Source organism: Nelusetta ayraudi, unplaced genomic scaffold, assembly GCF_046127955.1.
Source record: "Nelusetta ayraudi isolate G7.1 ecotype Tasmania unplaced genomic scaffold, CSIRO-AGI_Nayr_v1 ptg000018l, whole genome shotgun sequence".
Taxonomy (NCBI): Eukaryota; Metazoa; Chordata; class Actinopteri; order Tetraodontiformes; family Monacanthidae; genus Nelusetta; species Nelusetta ayraudi.
This window is the reverse complement of record NW_027466068.1, coordinates 272839-291785: the sequence shown is the minus strand read 5'-3', so window position 1 is coordinate 291785 and position 18947 is coordinate 272839. Positions and strand designations below refer to the sequence as shown.

The 18947-nt window shown below is 50.6% G+C and overlaps 1 protein-coding gene and 1 non-coding gene across 3 annotated transcripts; both read right to left on the bottom strand.

Annotated features, from left to right (window-relative positions):
* Nucleotides 1-140: 140 nt before the first annotated feature.
* Nucleotides 141-9829, bottom strand: ccdc180 (coiled-coil domain containing 180). 2 transcript variants are annotated; one of them, XM_076025473.1, is made up of 36 exons: nucleotides 9733-9829; nucleotides 9377-9650; nucleotides 9076-9173; nucleotides 8904-8983; nucleotides 8657-8766; nucleotides 8451-8570; nucleotides 8138-8248; nucleotides 7957-8052; nucleotides 7692-7855; nucleotides 7441-7560; nucleotides 7274-7353; nucleotides 6999-7087; nucleotides 6623-6742; nucleotides 6144-6317; nucleotides 5180-5295; nucleotides 4842-4968; nucleotides 4692-4749; nucleotides 4533-4606; nucleotides 4250-4431; nucleotides 3982-4151; nucleotides 3701-3881; nucleotides 3463-3609; nucleotides 3239-3383; nucleotides 3015-3131; nucleotides 2848-2925; nucleotides 2627-2762; nucleotides 2441-2495; nucleotides 2141-2218; nucleotides 1986-2052; nucleotides 1729-1870; nucleotides 1491-1651; nucleotides 1265-1390; nucleotides 1023-1122; nucleotides 792-882; nucleotides 408-561; nucleotides 141-324 (listed from the first exon to the last, which is right to left on the bottom strand). In XM_076025473.1, the coding sequence occupies exons 2-36, from the start codon at nucleotides 9434-9436 to the stop codon at nucleotides 196-198; spliced, it is 4056 nt and encodes a 1351-aa protein (XP_075881588.1). In that variant the 5' UTR covers nucleotides 9437-9650; nucleotides 9733-9829; the 3' UTR covers nucleotides 141-195. The 2 variants fall into 2 exon arrangements, with proteins under 2 accessions (XP_075881588.1, XP_075881587.1); XM_076025472.1 differs by having other exon boundaries at nucleotides 9377-9768.
* Nucleotides 9830-16066: 6237 nt separating this feature from the next.
* Nucleotides 16067-16140, bottom strand: trnak-uuu (transfer RNA lysine (anticodon UUU)). Its single transcript has one exon. It is a non-coding gene; the product is annotated as a tRNA-Lys (tRNA).
* Nucleotides 16141-18947: the final 2807 nt, after the last annotated feature.

The window sequence follows — 18947 nt, the reverse complement described above, 5'->3', positions numbered from 1 at the left end:
ATAAACAGCGACGCCCAGAGGGCATTACTCGGAAGTGCAGTGGAAAGATGCAGTCCAGAGGTTTAACAATGCAGGTTCAGTAAGAAGTTAGATGAAATGGTTTTTCATTAAAAGATTTTTTTTTAAAAAAGAGACATAACCAACAAATTTTGGGTCTTTTTTGACTTTATTTGAAGCACCTGCCTCTCGTGGGCGCTATATCATGTTCTTCAGCGGGTGAATCTGCTGCCTCCAGTGAGTGTTCCATCTCTGCAGCTCCTTCAGCCGCTCGTGCCTGTCGTCTTCAGATTGCAACAGCTCCGTCCGGAGCAGCTGCTCGAACCTCTGAGATACACACACCACACCACACACACACACGTTTGTATTCTCCTCTTCCAGTTTTTCACTCCCCTCCCCGTCAGTTTCACCTTCACAGCAGCGTCACGCAGCTCCACCACTGACAGATGTCCCATGGTGCACTTGGTGGTGGTGATAGGTGCCGTGGTTCTGGTGGCGACGCTGGGCAGCAGGTCCACTGGGATGCTGGAGGGCGGTGGGAAGTATGGGATGCCAGGCCAGGTCCTAAAACACACACACACACACACACACACACACACACACACACACACACACACACACACACACACGCACACGCACGCACGCACACGCACACAAGGTTGGAGTTAAGGGACGTTCATTGTGCTAAAAAAGAGCCCGGGGTGTTTTTATTCTGCAAGAGCAGTAAAGTGGTTACTGTGGTGCACCTTTGGTCATGTGACCAGTCAGTCGACAGGTGTCGGGTCAGGTGTTACCTGCTGGCCGCAGGGCTGTTGTATCCCGGCTCGGTCTCCGTGCTCACTGAGCGGCTGTCGGTGGGCGTCGCGGAGGAGGGCGTCTTGGTTTCTGCGGGAAAAAACACAACCAGGATCAGTGTGACTGATGGAGGTGTGACAGGAGTCTACCTGGAACACTCTCCCGCCCCCTCCCCCCACCCTGCCTGAGGTCAGATGACTCCCCGGAGCTGTGAGAGGGTCAAAGGTCACCTGGTGTGGATGTGATGGAGGCGTCCAGCTGGTGGAGCAGTCTCTCTGCGATGGAGGCCAGCGACGTCACAAACTTCTCCCCGATGACTTGCGCGTAGTCCTGAGGAAGAAAACAGGGGTCACACTGGCTCCTCCCCCCTTGGTGTATGACAGCTAGCACACACTGGTCCCTCCCCCCTCCGCAGACGCTTTCAGTGTGGTAACGCTGGCTCAGTGTCTTGGTGCCTTCGGTCCCAGCCTACCTGCACTTGCAGGTGTGCGCTGCAGATGGTGCCGTGCAGCTGCTGCTGTCTGGTCTCCTCCCTGTTGACCAGATCCTGCAGCTTGTCGTTCCTCAGCGAGATGCGAAGGCGACAGGAGACGTCGCACTGGCACGGCGGGGAGAAAAACAGATAAAAAATGAGGCATCACGAAGAGCCGAGCTGAAGGCTTCTTCTCTGGGATCCGCCACCCCCTGCCCATCCTCACCCTCTCCTTCTCGCTTTCCGACAGCGTCCTGGCCAGCTTGGCTCTGACTCCGCCCACCCCCTTCCGTAGCTCCGCCTCGTGTCGCCGCTCCAGGTTCCCGATAAGAACCGAAGGGAACAAGCGCAGCAGCTCGTCCCAGGTTTCCAGCTGCTCCTCCAGCACTGCCACACGAGACTGGTGTAAGTCTTCACTCCGTGTGTGTGTGTGTGTGTGTGTGTGTGTGTGTGTGTGCATGTACCCTGTCTGCACATGCTCAGAAACGTCTGGGCCTCTGTCTGGTATCCCAGCAGCCTCTGCTGCATGCTGGCAGCCCACAGTTCCAGAGTTTCAGGGAGCAGCAGCAGCTTGCTGACAGATGATTTCCTGGCCCGGTAGAACTCCTAGCGCGCACACACACACACACACACACACACACACACACACACACACACACACACTGCTGTGTCAACAGCGTGATGCCGAGGCTCTGTGTCCACTCGTCCTTCGACCTGTTACCTCTCCGTCCATCAGCAGCTTGTCGTTGGCCTTCCACAGCACAGAAGTCACTCTGGAGCTCAAGGTGCTGAAATCAAACACACCCTGGACTAAAACAAGTGTCTGGTGTTGAGGGAAATGTGGGAGCAGCAGCAGCAGCTGCAGCTGGGACTCACTCTGCACCCTGCTCTGGTCCCAGTTCTGGTCCAAACACCTGGAAGTTCTTGTCAGACCTGATGAATTTGACGTGCCTCCTTTCTCACACACACACACACACACGCGCGCGCGCGCGCACACACGCACGCACACACACACACACACACACACACACACACACACACACACACAGACACACACACACACACAAAGACAAGAAACATTGGCCAGGTGTTGCGATGCCAACAACTTTTTGTACTGTTATCCTAAAATCTGCTATTCTGTATGTGTATGTGCGGTGTGTGTGTGTGTGTGTTTACCTCAGCTGCCGCACAGGCTTGGTGGGTCTCTGTTTGAGTCGTTTTGGACTCTTCCCTGCAGACAAACAGCCGTCACTGTCTTCACAAGAGTCACACAAAACTCACCTGTAATCTAAAGTGCCTCCCAGTGCATTGTGGGACACGGAGGAATTCTGCCGGCGACACGTTTGTGTCTCGTTGCTCTACCGGTGGTTGCTCGTCCCCGGCTGTCTGCTTCCACCACGGTCTTCTGCGCCCTGGGCGGCAGCTCCAGGTAGCCCCGCCTCCTCTTCAGCTCGTCGTTGGCCGACCACAGCGAGGACAGCACCTGATCGGGACACGCCTGAGGAGAGGAGAGGGGTTGGAGCCCTCTGTGACATCACAAGGGGTCAGGGTTTTTCGGGAGAGCCGTGGAACCACAGCGCTACCTGCGCGTTGTCTATCATCATCTTCAGATCTTCCAACCTGCCGTTGATGGCCGACTGATGCTGGCTGCTGCCCACCACCTGCAGGTGGAGCAGAGCTTCAGACAGGAGGACAGAGGGAGACAGACAGACAGACAGGCAGGCAGGCAGGCAGGCAGGCAGACAGGCACCTCGGCTTTGAGCTGGACTTGCGTGCTGCCGTAGACCTGCTGGATCTGCTCCTTGAACTCCAGCTCGGCCCTCATGAGGCAGATGTTCTCCTCCAGGCGTGTGCACACCTCCCTAACCTGGAGGTGGATGAGGAAGAGGAGGTGAAGGAGGAGGAGGAGCCTCAGGTGTGAGCGATCTCTCCTCGTCGTCGTGTGCCAGCGAGAACCCGGGACGGACTTTTTACCTGCTGCAAGCTGCTGGACTCAAACTCCTCCATCTCCGAGTAGAAGGCCTCCTCCTTCACGGCCAGCTGCTTGGCCTCCTCCGTCAGCCTCCTCTGCACCAACCTCAGCTCCTGGGGAGCAAAATCACCTCCTTCACTGAAGAGCCTGTCAGAGGAGAGAGTTGCTGCTCATTAATGTCTGAGACTCCTCCTCTTCCTCCTCCTCCTGCTTCTCCTCTCGGAACCTGAAGGAGCGGAGAAGCCCAGTGGTCCTCCTCCGGATCTCCACCGCCTTGGCCTGGACCGCCTGCCTGAAGGCTGTCTCACAGCGCTGAGTCTGCTTGGTGTGCTGGTCCAAATGCTCCTGCAGGGCGGCGCCGAGACTCCCTAGCCTGCGGAGACACACACACACACAGTGACAGGGAACCTCAGAACCTGGAGCTTCTGGAACCGGCAGGAGTCAAGTGGAGGTCCGGTGCTCACTGGTGACTCCTGGTGGCCGCGGCCGCGTCGCGCTCCATGTCGGCCAGCATGGCCAGGAAGCCCTGGTTCCTCGAGCTGATGGAGTCCATCATCTTCTGCATGTCCTCCTTGCAGGAGTCCATCACGTCCATCACGTCGGCACAGTGGATGTTGACGCGGCGCCTGTGGAGCTGCAGCTCGGCTGCAGGAGGAGAAGGAGGATGAGGAGGAGGAGGTGAAGGAGAAGACGTGGTATCACTCGAACCTGCAGGTGTGTGTGTGTGTGTGTGTGTGTGTGTTACCGAGGCGTGGCTGGCAGATGAGTCTCTGGACGTATTTGGGGTGGAGCTGCTGCAGCTGCAGCTCCTCCTCCAGCTGCAGCGTCTCCTTCCTGTTGCTCACCATGGTGCCGGCCGAGCTGACCATGTTGCTCAGGTGCTGCTCCAGGTGCTCCATGAACAGCGTCCGCGTCCTGGAAGCCACACACACACACACACACACACACACACACTCAACAGGTTTGTGTGTGTGTGTGTGTGTGTGTGTGTGTGTGTGTGTGTGTGTGTGTACCTGCTGAGCGTGTCCACCAGGAGCCCCTCAGGGAAGCGGCTCAGGTGGGCTTCCTCCTGCAGGCTGCCGGGCAGGGAGTGGGCGGGGTTTCGGAAGGCAGGGCCAGCGTAAGCCACGCCACTGGACGAGGTGAAGGTCACCCTGTTGCTGCTGTCGTAGAGTTCCTGCAGCGACGACTCGGCCTGGAAACACATCATCAAAACAATCAAAGATCCCCAGTCCACCTAGTCTGCACTGGGTCCTAGTGCTGGTCATTTCTTTCTGTCTTGGTCTGGTCCTGGACCTCTGTGAGCCAGTCGTGGGTGGGCGGGGCCAGTGGGGGCGGGTCATCCTGAGACTCCTGGACTGGTGGTTCTGCTCAGACAAGAACCAGGAACCAGTGAACCAGCTGAGGTGGCAGTGAACCATCGGAAGGGAGAACAGTGAGGTGGTGAGGACCCACCTGGTTCCTGCGGCTCTTCAGCCAGCGGTGGGTGCAGCTCCCGCAGCCTCTCTCGACTCTGACGGACATGTTTTTTTTTTTTGCGTCAGTCACATGACCCTCACAGGTGTGGCCTGGTGTTTTTTTTGTGCGAGTGGTTGCCGCGGTTACCGGTGTGTAGACGCCGTCCAGGTGGTAGAAGGAGCTCAGCTTGCTGCTGTAGGACTGGAACTCCTCCATGCAGAGCGCTGGGAGCCCGTCAAACAGCTGGCACTGATCAGGGACACACTTACTGCAGCTGCACACACACACACACACACACACACACACACACACACACACACACACACAAGAAACACAACTTCACATTAAAAGCACTGACTCATTAAAATGACAGTTTTATTCCGACGTCCAGATGAAATCTGCTCTGGATCTATTACTATCCAATCAGGACTAGGTAGTCAAGTGTGCTGTGGCATTAGCATTAGCGTTAGCGTCAGAGGGAATACCTGAGTTTGATGTCCTCCAGGTAGGACGCTGTTTTGCCCAGAGCCTCCTCCAGAGTTTCCTCGCTGCTCTCCTGACGGAGTCCGGCCAGAAGGCTGTCCAGACGCAGCCTCTTCCACTGACAGCAACAAAACACACATTTCATTTTTTTCCAACTTTATTTCAAACATTCAAACCCAACAAAATCAAAATTTTAGATGTCAAAAAATAAATACAAATAAATAATTATTAGAACACCTCTATTATTATTCCTCATTGTTTTTCTTTAGTCTTTGTGTGTGACAGAGAGCATTCTGAACATTTTTTCTGGACTCGATGGCAAATAATGCACTAATGGTTTACAAAACCTTGCTTAGGCTATCAGATTTATAAACTCATGTTCCATCGCTATATTAAACATATTAAATTAAAATGTTTAATACAGTGGTCTCCAAACCTTTTTAGCAATGGGCCACATGACGGAGCTGCATCATGTCTGTGGGCGGGGGGGGGGGGGCGGGTTGCTGGTTGGAAATAGCGATAACGTCTTTGTTGAGCGGGGGAACGGCAGCGGGAGCGCGCTACGCTAACGTGTTGGCAAAGTTACGTGGTGGTGGTGGTGGTGGGGGTATGACTGCCTTCACGGGGGCAGGACAGAGACACGCAGCGGGCCGTAGTTTGGGGACCCCTGGTTTTATAGGTAAATATCTTGCTTTTTATCTCGCTTCTTATTTTTCTGCATATACTTACAGATATTTTACTTTTGTCTATATCTTCAGTTAATATAATTCTTGACCTTTTGCACCGTAGCCTTTTTTTGTTGTTGCTGTAATTATGCAAATTTCCCCATCGTGGGATCAATAGAGGTCTTCTTCTTCTTCTTCTTCTTCTATGATCCATGTGTCATGGGAAGACGAATCCTATTGGCTCACTCCATGTGGCGAGCCCTGCCTGTCTGTGGTGCGGCCGGTGGGGACGGAGGTTCACCTGCATGCGTTGCTGCTGTGAGGCCCTGAGCTGGTCCAGCTGCTGCTCCAGCTGCTCCTTCCTGGTCTCCAGGCCCAGCAGGTGAGTCTCCCACAGCAACACGGCTCCTCGCAGCACCGCAAAAGCACAACTGCTGAGGGTGAGGCTGTGACGGGCAACCGCATCGCACAGCAGCTGCACACAAACACACAAACACAAAGCAAATTTCTTCAAATGAAAAAGTTTTTAATTAATCAGGATTAATATAGAAATAATGCTTTTGTTTCTCCTTGTGCTTGGATTATTTCTTTGTCCGTACTTTATTATAAAATGTCATCTGATTCTGATTTTGTTAATTTTGGCTGCTATCTGTTATACTCTGTCTTAATTTCTAATTTTATTTCATTTTACTTTAACTTATTTGATTTTTTTACTCACTTACTTTGACTTTTAAAAAACAAAAACAAAAACAAGAATGAGTGAGGATTTGCGTGACCCACGTCTAAATCAGCCAATCGCTCTTCATCCCGATTCTGGCTCTGTCCAATCAGAGGCAGGATCTCGGTGCCAACGGCCTCATCAGTGTCTTTCTCTGGCAGCTGCAGAGCCAAGAGCTCCCCCTGCAGGAAACACAGGTGACAGAAATGAACAATCATCACAACCAAACAACAGAAAGTCAGACATTCAAATAGGATGCCTCTAGTGGTGTGGAGTAGCATGGCAGGTCTTTCAGCAGGTAAACTGTCGGTAAACTTTTGCATCTTCACACAATTACACAGCCAAAAAAACAACTAAACAAAAGAACTACAAACATGGCACAATAAGCAGATTCTACTGGGACATCTGGTGAATGTTCAGAGTCGGAAGAACGCCCACCTTGCTGCGCTCCACCTCGGCCAGTCGCTCCTGCCACCTCTGCTCACAGCAACAACGCAGCTGGTGAAGGAAGTCGGCGTGAAGACTCTCTGAACACACACACACACACACACACACACACACACACACACACACACACACACACACAATTAGCTGAATAGTTGCGCCAAATAGCAGATGGTGCTGATTTTCCTCTGTTATGAAATTACAGCAGAAGACGACGAAAAAAACCCCCAACAAAACCAAACAACCAATGGCGTTTCGAGGAGACCAACCTATTTGATGATTGACAGTTGTCAGCTGGCTGAACCAATCAGAGACCAGAGCATTGGAGGAGTAGGGTGGGACTAAAGAGCTGTGACACACAAACACACACTTCTCTGGTGAGGACTCTCTGGCGCCTCCTACTGGTCTCTTCACCCAGAACAGTGGCGCCGCCCACCTGATCCTGCCGATGATGTCACAGCGGCGTTCCTCCAACGTCCGTTGAGTTTCTTTCATCTCCTGGATGGTCTGCTGGACCGAGAGCAGCTGCTGATTGGCCTCGCTGCTGCACAGGCGTCTGCAATGCACACAAACACACAACCAAACACACACAATCAATGGCAGTGAAGCTGCAAATTCAAAAGGGCTGGAAGTCGTTGACGAGACAAGTGGTCGAAAAAAGAGGGGAGAATAAAAAGAACCTCCAACCTGAAGCGCTGGACGACCTCGCCGACCCGGTTCCTCCTCCAGCGGTTCAGGCAGTGGTCCCAGTGCAGGCGGAAGAGCGACGTCTGCTGCAGGTTCTCCTCACGCAGGCGCAGCTGCAGGAAGGCCACGTTGCGACGGTTGGCCAGGAGAGACTGGTTGACCAGCTGAGAGAGAGAGAGAGCGAGCGAGAGAGGGAGAGAGAGAAAGGGGTGAGCAGACTTCAGGGAGGGGGCCACCGAAGGTCAAAGGTCATGATGGCACTCACCGACGCCTCTCCGTGGATGAGCCGGAAGACGTCGGACGGTGGCAGGAAGCTGATGCTGTTCAGCAGGTGGCAGTACCTCCGGAACACATCTCTGATCTGCAGCAAAGCATCATGGGAGTCTCGTGAGAGAAAAAAAGAGCTCATGCAGGGCAGCAACAGCAGCAGCAGCAGGTGGACTGACTTTACTGGTCCGATCAGCCTCAAATTTAGACAAGACGCTGTGCAGCTCCATCACTCGCTTCTTCTTCAGCCTCAGCTCCTTCTCCGCCTCCTCCCAGAAGGAAAACACACCCTGCAACACACACACACACACACACACACACACACACACACACACACACACACACACACACACACACACACACACACACACAGCATCTCTCTGTGAAGGTTCTCAGTGGTCATCATAGTCTTGTAAGGTCACGTTGAGGCAATCCCACTGGGTTCCTTGGCGTGTGGAAGATGAAGATCCTCCCGCTCATCATCATCAGCACCTGCAGACTGACGCCGTTCACGCCCTCCATCCTGGACCTCAGGCTCTTCAGTCGGAGGTCCACTTCCTGCAGGGACAACAGCATCTCCTGGCTGAAGCCTCTCACCAGGGTCGCGCACATCTGCAAGCGGGAAAAAAATCAAACCAAACTCCTGGTCACTCGTAGTCTTGCCATTGTTGAGAAGAACCGGTGTGTTTGTTCATCACCTCTGAGATCTGCGTCAGCTCCGAGTTGAAGTCCCTGACAGCGTCTTGGTGCTGCTTGCGCTTCTTCTCTGTCAGCCGCCCGATGATGTCAGAGTTGCGATGAGCAGCCACTGAGAATGAAAGAGAGAGACAGTGAGAGAGATAGAGAGATATATATAGAGACAGACAGAGGGGGAGGGGTTGAAGGCGGTAATACATATGTGCCCAAAGGTTATCGCTAAGTCCGCAGAGGTCAAAGGTTACGAACCCACAATGTCCGGAAGTTTGCTGACATCATCCGCGTCTTCGTCCACCTGCTGCCCCCTGCTGGAGACTGGGTACAGGCACCTGACAACAAGAAAAACAAAGAAATAACAAACAAACTCATAAGCCATTTTAAAAATATGGTCAGTAAAGTATACAAACGTCTTAAAACGCACCTGCTGGCGGAACTACACTCGGTGTCACTGTCCTCTGCAGACAGACAGTCTGGACGGGGGTCTCTCCGTCCAGCCAGCAGGGACCTGGACAGCTGAACCTTCAACACACAACACAAGTCTGGCTTAGAGAATGACTCACCTGGATCACAACAAGGATGGGAGAATGAGTGATGTGTGGTCAATTTCAGTCATGTGTAGGACGGACAACAACAACAACAACAACAACAACAACAACAACAACAACGTGAAGTTGCCTTTCGTAGCCACAAGGCTTTACGACATTTTCCGAAGTTTCACCCACCTGGGCGTCGAACAGCTGCCGGTACACCTTCCCGCTCGGAACCGCTCGGCTTTCACACATGCTAACGCCGACTAGCCTGCTGCTAGCAGTGAATTAGCTCGCCGCTAAGGCTGCTAGGAGCTCCGTGGGCGTCCAGTGAACAGTTCAGACGTGTTCCGAGACCCCAGGAGCCGCTCGTTGATCTCCTCGGGGCTCCTCGTGTCCCTACGGAAGCAGTTCTGGACCCTCCGTACTTCCGTTCCTCCATTTTTCCATCGCCGCTGGCACCGACCTGCTTTACAGGCCCGAAATTCCGAGATTAAAGTGTGAATTTCACGGGGATCTCACAAAATAAGGTCGCTGTGACTTTACTTCACCTGTCGAGCAACACTCAGGCGGTCTGAGCGTCTGTCGGTCACCATGGAGACGCCGTGCAACGTTTACGGACCGACACGAAATGTGGGGGAGAAAAGACAAACGCGAACACACACAAATCTGACATTTATAAAATGTAATAACATGGTCAAATTGTTTTAACACACACACGTACGCAAACTCATACACTGACTCGACAACTCTTGACAGTTTGAAGAGGCAGGTGCAAGCTGCCTATTTGTCAGCAGATGGCGCCACCTGACTTTGTTTTGTGGTTTTAAGTCAGTTCAACTAGCAAGACTCCATCAGAACAGACCACTCTGAGACTATTAACACCCTTGAGCAGTCACCGTCCTGTAATGGTCCAGTTACTGGGTGAAATATCAGATTTAAATATGAAAAATAATTATTTTTTTTTTAAATAGATTTTTTGATTGTTCATGTTTCAGATATTGTTTATATTGTTTATTCTGTTCAATGTTTTTTTTTTGGTTGTTTGAAGTTGCTTAAATGCTAAATTGAGACAAAAAAGTTTCAGGTCCGTTTCAGTGTTATTTTTGTGTGCAGAGGCAGAAACAACAACTAAAAAAAGGAGCCGAGGAAAAACCCAGAGAGCCGGAGGAACCCAAGGTGCCCTGTGAATCGGCTGTGTGTGTGTGTGTGTGTGTGTGTGTGTGTGTGTGTGTGTTTGCGCGAATGACAGCTTGCGGCAGTGGCTGACAGCAAATAAACATGTTCCAGTAATTAACCTTGACAGGCCCAATGTGGTGGCAGCAGCAGAAACCTGCTAATGACACAATTAATCCATAATTAAGGCATTCTGCACACACGCACGCACGCGCACGCACGGGCACGCACACAGACTCTGGTGAGTGTGTGTGTGTGTGAGACAGTTAAGAATCAGATTCAGTTCACACTTTGAGCGCCGGCGAGAAGAGAACTGTGTTGCAGCCGCTCCTTCCTTTCATCTGTGTTTTGACATGAAAATTCACACGGAACACACAGAACAAAAACAACAACAACAACAACAACAAAACCCCCTCAGAACTGCGACTGAACGCAAGACGACACGAGCGGCTGAGTAAAGTGTAAATATGCTAATTGCCGTGTACAACAGAGCAGCGCCGTCATGTTTGCTAATGATGCGGAGCTCCTGATAAATGACCTCCTCTTGTTCAACTTTTATCTGCCGAGCTTGTGTAGTTTCTTATTCACATGCTAACGCGCACTACGAGTCGACTGCACAAACCCTCCACTAGCTGCTGGCTGGGTTCGCTATTCAACCTTTGCACTGCTTCAAGTCAGATTGCCAGTTTTTCAACTGGCTCTTTCCCCACAGACGGACATGTAAAATAAACCCCACAAGATGTTACACATGATGACCAATGAGCGGCATGAACACCTGCAATTGCGATGGTGTGAAGTGCATAAGCTGTAATTCTCGTACAATCTCGTCCCCCTACCAGAATTAAATTTGCTTTTGTTTGTTTACGTTTGTTTGCTGTCAAGATTTGTTATGTTTTTCTCTTTGATTACTTATAAATAAATATTCCGTCTCCTCCTCCGTCCAAACATAACGTGCCATTTTCACTGGTCAGTGAACTGGTCACATGACCCTGTACATCACGTTCGCTGACGTGTCAATGTAAAAAAAAGTGTTTCCATGACACTTTTGCGATCTTCCACTACAGTATATAGATACGTTTGAAAAACCACTGCTTGAGAGTGTCAGCCATATTTGAGAGGTTTTTCCAAGTTGAGCTGTTTCCATCACCAGTTTTTTATTGCCATATTTAGCTTTTGCGCAATTCTAGGGGTGATGGAAACGCAGCTATCGTTGGGTTGCACCAACTGCAGATCATATGTAAAGAAATAGCAGCAATATCTTCGTTTGACAAAAGCTGGCAATCCGCTAGCAAGCTAGCTAGCCACTGATAAGTAACGTTGACGACGACGACGGTAACGTTAAAGGTGCATTCCCGCCCTGAAGTTCCTGGATTTAGAAATGAGGGATTTTAAAACACTTGAGACTAAAATCAGTTTATAAAAATATCTAAAAGAACCAACAAACCTTGAAACAACATCACCAGCGGTGTTTGTGTGTGTGTGGGTGTCTGAGTGCTGGAGGTCAGAGGCCCAGATAAGCCTGTTTGACATCTAATATAATTGGGCGTCATGCACACTTGTATTTATATTTATCCGTTTGGTGCTGTCTGATGTGGCCCGATGAGGGACGTTGACGGTGCCAGGGAAAAATCCTCTTATCATTATGGGACCTGGCTCGGCTGCGTTTCAGCGCTTTGACGGATGATGCTTTTTTTTTTTTTTTCTAAGGCCAATTTTGAGATTTACCATGCTAATAACTAAAAATACTGGGTGAAAGAAATGATAAATAACAAAATGTGATGATGTCTGGACTTGGCAGTGGAAGCACTTACACCATCAGAGCACATTCGTTTCACCCACTGACAGTTTATTTATTGCACTTGCAGGAAGTTCGAAATGGTGACGAGTGGCTGGCTGATGGCTAACTGGAATAAACCGGATCCCACTTTCCCCACAATGCAACATACTGCATCCCGCATTTGACCTTCTGTCTCTCTGTTGCCCATGTTAACCGACAACTGGCTGCCGATTGGCATAAACGGATGGTGCGCCCCCTAGTGGCTGGCTGCTGTATGGCTTAAAAAGAATTCCTCCCCCCTGAGGAAAAGAAATCTAAATTCTCACTGATGCATCTTGGAAAAGTTTGAGTTCCAACAGTTTGGTGTGCGTGTGTCTCAGTCTAAGCCACTTCCTGTCCGAGCTGCTCGCCTCAGACAGACACTTGGAGGAGTCCAACAATGTGGGACAAGAAGCAGCCTGCGGCAAAGACACGCACGCACGCACACACACACACGCACGCACACACACACACAAGCACTGTCTACAAAAAGCCCTCCTCCATCTGACTTGACTCATCGCTCATCAGCTGCACAGAGCTGCACAGATCAAAGCATGTCACATCACCCTCCCCCACTCAAATCACCCAAAAAGCCAACGCCGTGCGCTTGTGTGTGTGTGCGCGCGCATGTGTGTGTGCGTGTGCAGCGGCTTGCCAAGCTCTCTGACTTGAAGCGTGCGTTTATGTACTTTGTCACTCAGGAAAATGAGACGTGTAAATCCAAATGTCAACAAAGAAGAGGAGATTTCTGACAGCGGCAAAGCTTTCTGGATCTGTGGAAGCTTTGGAAAAAACACATATATATAAATAAATATATATATATATACTGTGTATAAATATATGTTTGTATAATTTTTTTTTCTGCTGCTACTTCTCTGGCCTGCTGGACGCTGTGATGACAGCTTCATGTTCCACAGAGGAGAGAAGAACACTATGGTAAAGAAAGAATATCAGTGGACCAATGGTGGTATGGGCTGTTTAGGGCACGCACACACATACACACACGCACACGCGTGTGTGTGTGAGATGCCTTCGATGTACAAAGTGAACTGAGGCCTCCGCAGCATGCTCTTGACAAACTAATGGAGAATGTGTGTGTGTGTGGTGTGCTGTCGCTGGTGTTCAGTGGCTCTGTCTGTCAGCACTACATACACAGACCTGACAGCTCCCGCTTAAACGTGTCACTCGACATTACCCATAAAGCCCTGCCAGAGAGAGCAGGAGGGAGGAGAGGAGGGGAAGGGGTGGGCGGAAAGGATGCCGTGTGTGTGTGTGTGTGTATGCACGTGCGTGCATGCATGTGCCCAGATGCCAATAGTCTGCACTGAACCCATTGTGGCCCAGCAGTCAAAAAGTTTGCCCACCCCTGGGCTAACAGTAGCCGAAAGCTGGCTGTAGCTCCGCCTCTTTCTCCTCAGAGCATCCTGACTGGCCCCCTGTGACACGCAAACCAATTGAAATCAAGCAGACGGCAGCTTTTCTGCACAGATCTGCGAGAGGACAAAATGTGAAATTGTCAATGAGCAAAAGCAGTGGCGGTGGTAGCGACTTGAGTTCTTAGATGAGGGCTTCAGATGTTAAGTTGTCCTTGATTTACCCGAGAAGAAGAAGAAGAAGAAGAAGAAGAAGAAGAAGAAGAAGAAGAAGAAGAAGAAGAAGAAGAAGATGATGATGATGATGATGATGATGATGCTGGAGCTGCTGTCTGGACAGCCGGCAGAGACGACGGAGCAGCAGCAGATGAGCGATGACGGACGGCGTGCTAAGTGGATATTTCAGTCCGGTGGAGCTGGGAGTGGTGACAGGAAGGATTATGACGGGACACGCTGCCGCTGGCGGGACCCAAAGCTGCTGACTGACACATGTCGACGGTGTGTGTGTGTGTGTGTGTGTGTGTGTGTGTGTGTGTGTGTGTGTGTGTGTGTGTGTGTGTGTGTGTGTGCAGGCTCTGCCAGTGCGAGTCAGATAAGTCAATCAGTGTGAGTGAGACGACGTGTCTGACATCCACCGCCATGAATTTTACATGAAGCCGCCGTCTGAGGCTGGGTTCAGCCCCGGGCTCAGACCGCAGCTTCCTATTGGACGGCTGTTTTTTTGTTCTGCCCTCCAAACTCTGGTCGTGTGATTGGTTTGATGAATAACGACGGCAGAACATAACAAGAGACGTGCAGGCGAAGACGCCGGCAGCCTCCTCCTGTCAGTCTGTCACAGCGGGTCATTCTCACATCTATTTGATAACAAGCACAACATAAAGATATTCAAATACTGATAATAAATGTATATGTATATAACATCTTTCCATATTATTACTTATATATAAGAATATTATATTACATATGTAAAATTACATATATTATAGAATATATATGATAAAAAAAAATGATTATAATAATTATAATTAAATGTACACTGATTATACACATCTACTGTATATATGTATATATATATATGTACCTCACACTGGACAGTAATTCAATCAGCTAATAAATTGACAACAGTCATCAGTTGTTCTATTGCACAACCAAAGTGTGTGTGTGCATGCTTGTGTGTGTGTGTGTGTGTGTGTGTGTGTGTGTGTGTGTGTGTGTGTGTGTGTGTTTGTCTGTGCACACACACACAATGCCGAAACCATCAATAACCTCAGCTGGTCTGTAGTTGGGTTTTTATCGCTGGCATTTTTATGTTTGGGTGTAACGTGTGTTTGATCTGATTCTGTGTGCGCGTGCATACACACACAGACACACAGACACACAGACACAGACACAGACACACACACACACACACACACACCTTACAGAGGCCATCTGAGGTAGATCAGATTAGACCCTGCTGCTGCTGCTGCTGCTGCTGCTGGGGAGATCAGGGCTGATGGTCTTGGGTGGCACATGACGCCTATGTGTGGTCTCAGGCTGCTACGTGCTGCTGCTGCTCCTGCTCTTCCTCCTGCTCCTCCTCCTGCTCCTCCTCCTCTTCCTCCTCCGTCTCGTGGCTGCCTTGCCTGCTAATGTGGCAGTGATGGAGGAGGGCAGTGTGAGGAGGCTGACGGAGCTCATCTCTGGCCTGTGATGCATGGCTTCCCCGGGCCTCCCTGCTGCCCCATTACACCCTGATTAATTGGCGCCGCTTGAGTCAATAATTCATCCGTTAAAAAACAAAAAGCGCCGAGCGGAGACCAGCAGAGCGGCAGCAGCGGTGGGGAGGAGGAGGAGGAGAAGGGGGTTGGTGGTGGGGGTGGAGGAAGAGGTGAGGCAAAGGACAGGCAGAAAACGGATGAAGTGAGAACAGCTGATTCCACATTAATCACCGAGAGATTCATCTGAGGTGGGAAGTCAAGTGTCACACCTACTTCAGAGAAAAAGGTTTAATAAAGTCTCAAGATTGTTTCGGGTCAGGAAGTTTCAATAAAGTCGGCAGGTCAAAGGTCAAAAATGAACGTTTGGGAAAAACTGCAGCTCGGTGGAAAAAAGGACCACAGGCCTGATACTGTCAGACAGTGCTGGAGTCAAGACGGCACCGACCGAGACCGAGACATTATCAAGACTGGAGAGCATCGAGATCCAGACCACGACTTTGTATTTCAAAAATTTTTTTTAAAACAAAACAGGAAAAAATGACCAGAATATTTTTAAAACTTAATTTTGGTTCTAAATCAAACAGCAACATCTCTTTTCAGCAAGGTGTCTTTTAATAAGTTTCTTGAACTTTTTGCTGCTTTGCCGACTATTCATTCAACCATTCATTCATTCATTCATTCATCTTCTATAGCCGCTTAGTCCCGAGCTCAGGGTCACGGGGGTCTGCTGGAGCCTCTCCCAGCTGTCTTAGGGCGAAGGCAGGGTGACACCCTGGACGAGTCGCCAGTTCATCGCAGGAGAAAGGGACTAACTTGTTATAGGCACTGCTGGGAGTTGAACCCAGTATCTCCTGTTTAAAAGATAGGCGCTTTGACCAACTAAGTCACAGCGCCCACTATTTTGAACCATTTTCAAACAAAACAGCTTAGCTTCATAAAATTAAACAATAAATGAACTCGGAATAAGAGGGCAGAGTGTCACCAATAGAGCGTGAAACAGCTTCGGCTTGATTCTTTTCTGTTATTATCATCGTGTTATTACAATCTTGGCTGAGTCTCCACTGGTCAGGATCACAAATCTCCAGTCCGTCCAGTCCCAGACCAAGACCAGACCTCAGAGTCTGTATTAGCTCCGCCTACTCATCTACGAGACGTTTTAAGAGTAGGCTAGCCCGCTAGCCCGCGGACATGAACGTTAGCTGGCTAATGCCATCACGCTACTTCTGCAGTCAACATCACCAAAGCGTCGAGTGTGTAGAACCGGTGAATGCTAAGTGTGGTTAGCATCGTCCGAGTTACGGCGTCAGCTCGCTCGCTCGTGCCTTACAGACACAAGATTTTTGTTGGTAGCAAACAGAGTGGAGTCAGCCTGGACAACGTGTGGACGTTTGCAAGGCAGCGACGCTGGAGGAGACATTTCTACTAGCGCTTCCTGTCTCAGCGACGCTGACGGCATCCAGCTAGGGCGGCTCTGTTGCGGCTGATTAGCCGTGTTTACATCGACCAATCGCGTAAATACAAAAGTTCTGTTAGCTGTCAAGTCGTCCGACTCTGTGCCGTCACAACAGCCTGCATCAGATTTGCTGCTACAGCGGCTTCCAGCTGCGCACGGGAGTTCTACACACATACAAAACACGCACGCACACACACACCGGCCAGCTGCAGCCCATAGATCACTGCCTGGCGGGGCTGATTACACCTAATCACCTCCGACACTTCACTTCTGATCAAACAGCAGCTCGGCTGCGGCGTCAACAGCTGCTAGCGCGCGAGCGCGGGCGCTCAGATTTCCTCTTGGAGCTGAGCGACGGATCCGGACGCCGTTATCTCTGTTATGGTTTGCCGAGCCGACGTGTTTGACAGCGGCCAATGTTGGTAGCCGTGTTATGACATGTGTGAGCGACCGTGAAAAGAAAAAAAAAATTAAAAACAAAAAAAGGCTCCAAAATACAGCGGGCTGGCGGGTGGGCGGGGCCTCGCGGGATCTCCTGACACCGCGGAGATAAGAACGAATAAACACGACGAGCCGCGCTGATCTCTGCTGCCAGGGAGGCTTTTGTTTGGCCACTTATCGGCTTGTTAAGTGCGTGTGTGTGTGTGTGTGTGTGTGTGTGTGTGTGTGTGTGTGTGTGTGTGTGTTTGGATGTCGAGAGCGCGACAAAACACCCGGGAAAAAGTCGGGAGAAACAGGAACGAGCGGTCAAGTCGGCGAGGTTATCGTCCATCGAGTGCAATCACCACCTCCATCTTTTAATCTGCAGGCCTGCAGCAGATAACAGACAGCCTGGCTCCTTCCTGGCCGTCAGCACACACACACACACACACACACACACACACACACACACACACACACACAAAGTCAGAGCTGTCACCATGCGCACACACACACACACACACACAGCAGCCTGGTGCAGTCTGGGCGGAAACGCCGCCCCGCTCCAGTCATAAATAATAATGGGATTGGCTACATGACACACTGAGTGATGGGGCCCCTCTCGGAACTCATTTACATGGCTTTGTGTAGCAATCATCGGCCCCCTAATGTAGCGCTAAGCAAATGAGCCTTTCGGAATATTGTGCAATTTATCGCGAGTCAACTGGCACCGGGCGGCCTCGCTCTATAAATCACGCCGCCGGCACCTCGCCGCACCCCCCGGGCCCACTGACAGCTAAATCAACACCGAGTAATTGCTCTGAAATGTGGAGGAAGCCGGCGAGGCAGGGCCGGACAAAGTTAATATGCAGGGTGGGGGTGGGGGCTGGTGGTGGTGGTGTAGAAGGGTGGTGCTAACCTCGCAGTGACTCTGGAAGGGGAACATGCAGATGTTTCGCTGTAGGGTGAAGGCCAAGCATGGCTCCACTACCGGGGCTGGCCAGCAGGGGGAGTGACGGTTGTAAATTTAACACTGCGTGTTACCCGGTAACTGGCCATCAGCTGCTGTGAATGAGTAACCTGATGTGTGTGTGTGTGTGTGTGTGTGTGTGTGTGTGTGAGAGAGAGAGGGGGGGAGAGGGAGCGAGCAAACACAATCCTGTCCATCATTGTCTATTACACTGACAGCGAGTGAGATTAATGACCACCGGGTCAAAGAGAGACACACTACCCACTGAGCGCGAGAACTCCCACACACAGACACACACAGACACACACAGACACACAGACACACACACACACACACACACAAAAAAGTATCACACACAAGAATAGGAGGAAGTTAGGTTAAAAGGTTATATGGTATTTTCCTTTATTCCCGTTCTTTACAGAACCTCCTCCTCTTCCTCCTCCTCTTCCTCCCAGCTCCTCCAGACCCTGAAAAAAAAACCAACCACATCTCCTGCGTTAATGTTTCCCGGTGGGATTTAACATTGTGAGAGTTGAAAGTGAAACAGATTTCGAAGCCTTGAAGAGTCGGCGCTACCTGCCTTACTCCAGTTTTACGTCTCTACTCTGTAATCTTTCAGTTTCTCACCAACAGCAGGACTGAAAACTGGTTGAATCTACACATCCAGCACAAAGAACTTTTTGTGGGATGGCTGCCGAGCCGGCGCCGAAAGTCACTTTGAACAAAGCGCCCGGAACGTCTCCGTTATTAACAATGCAGGACACTCAGCGATCTTAATTCCATTTGCATAATGAACCCGAAGCTGATAAGCCACTCATCAGAGCTAATGGAGTGGCGTCCATTAATTAAAACATCTCA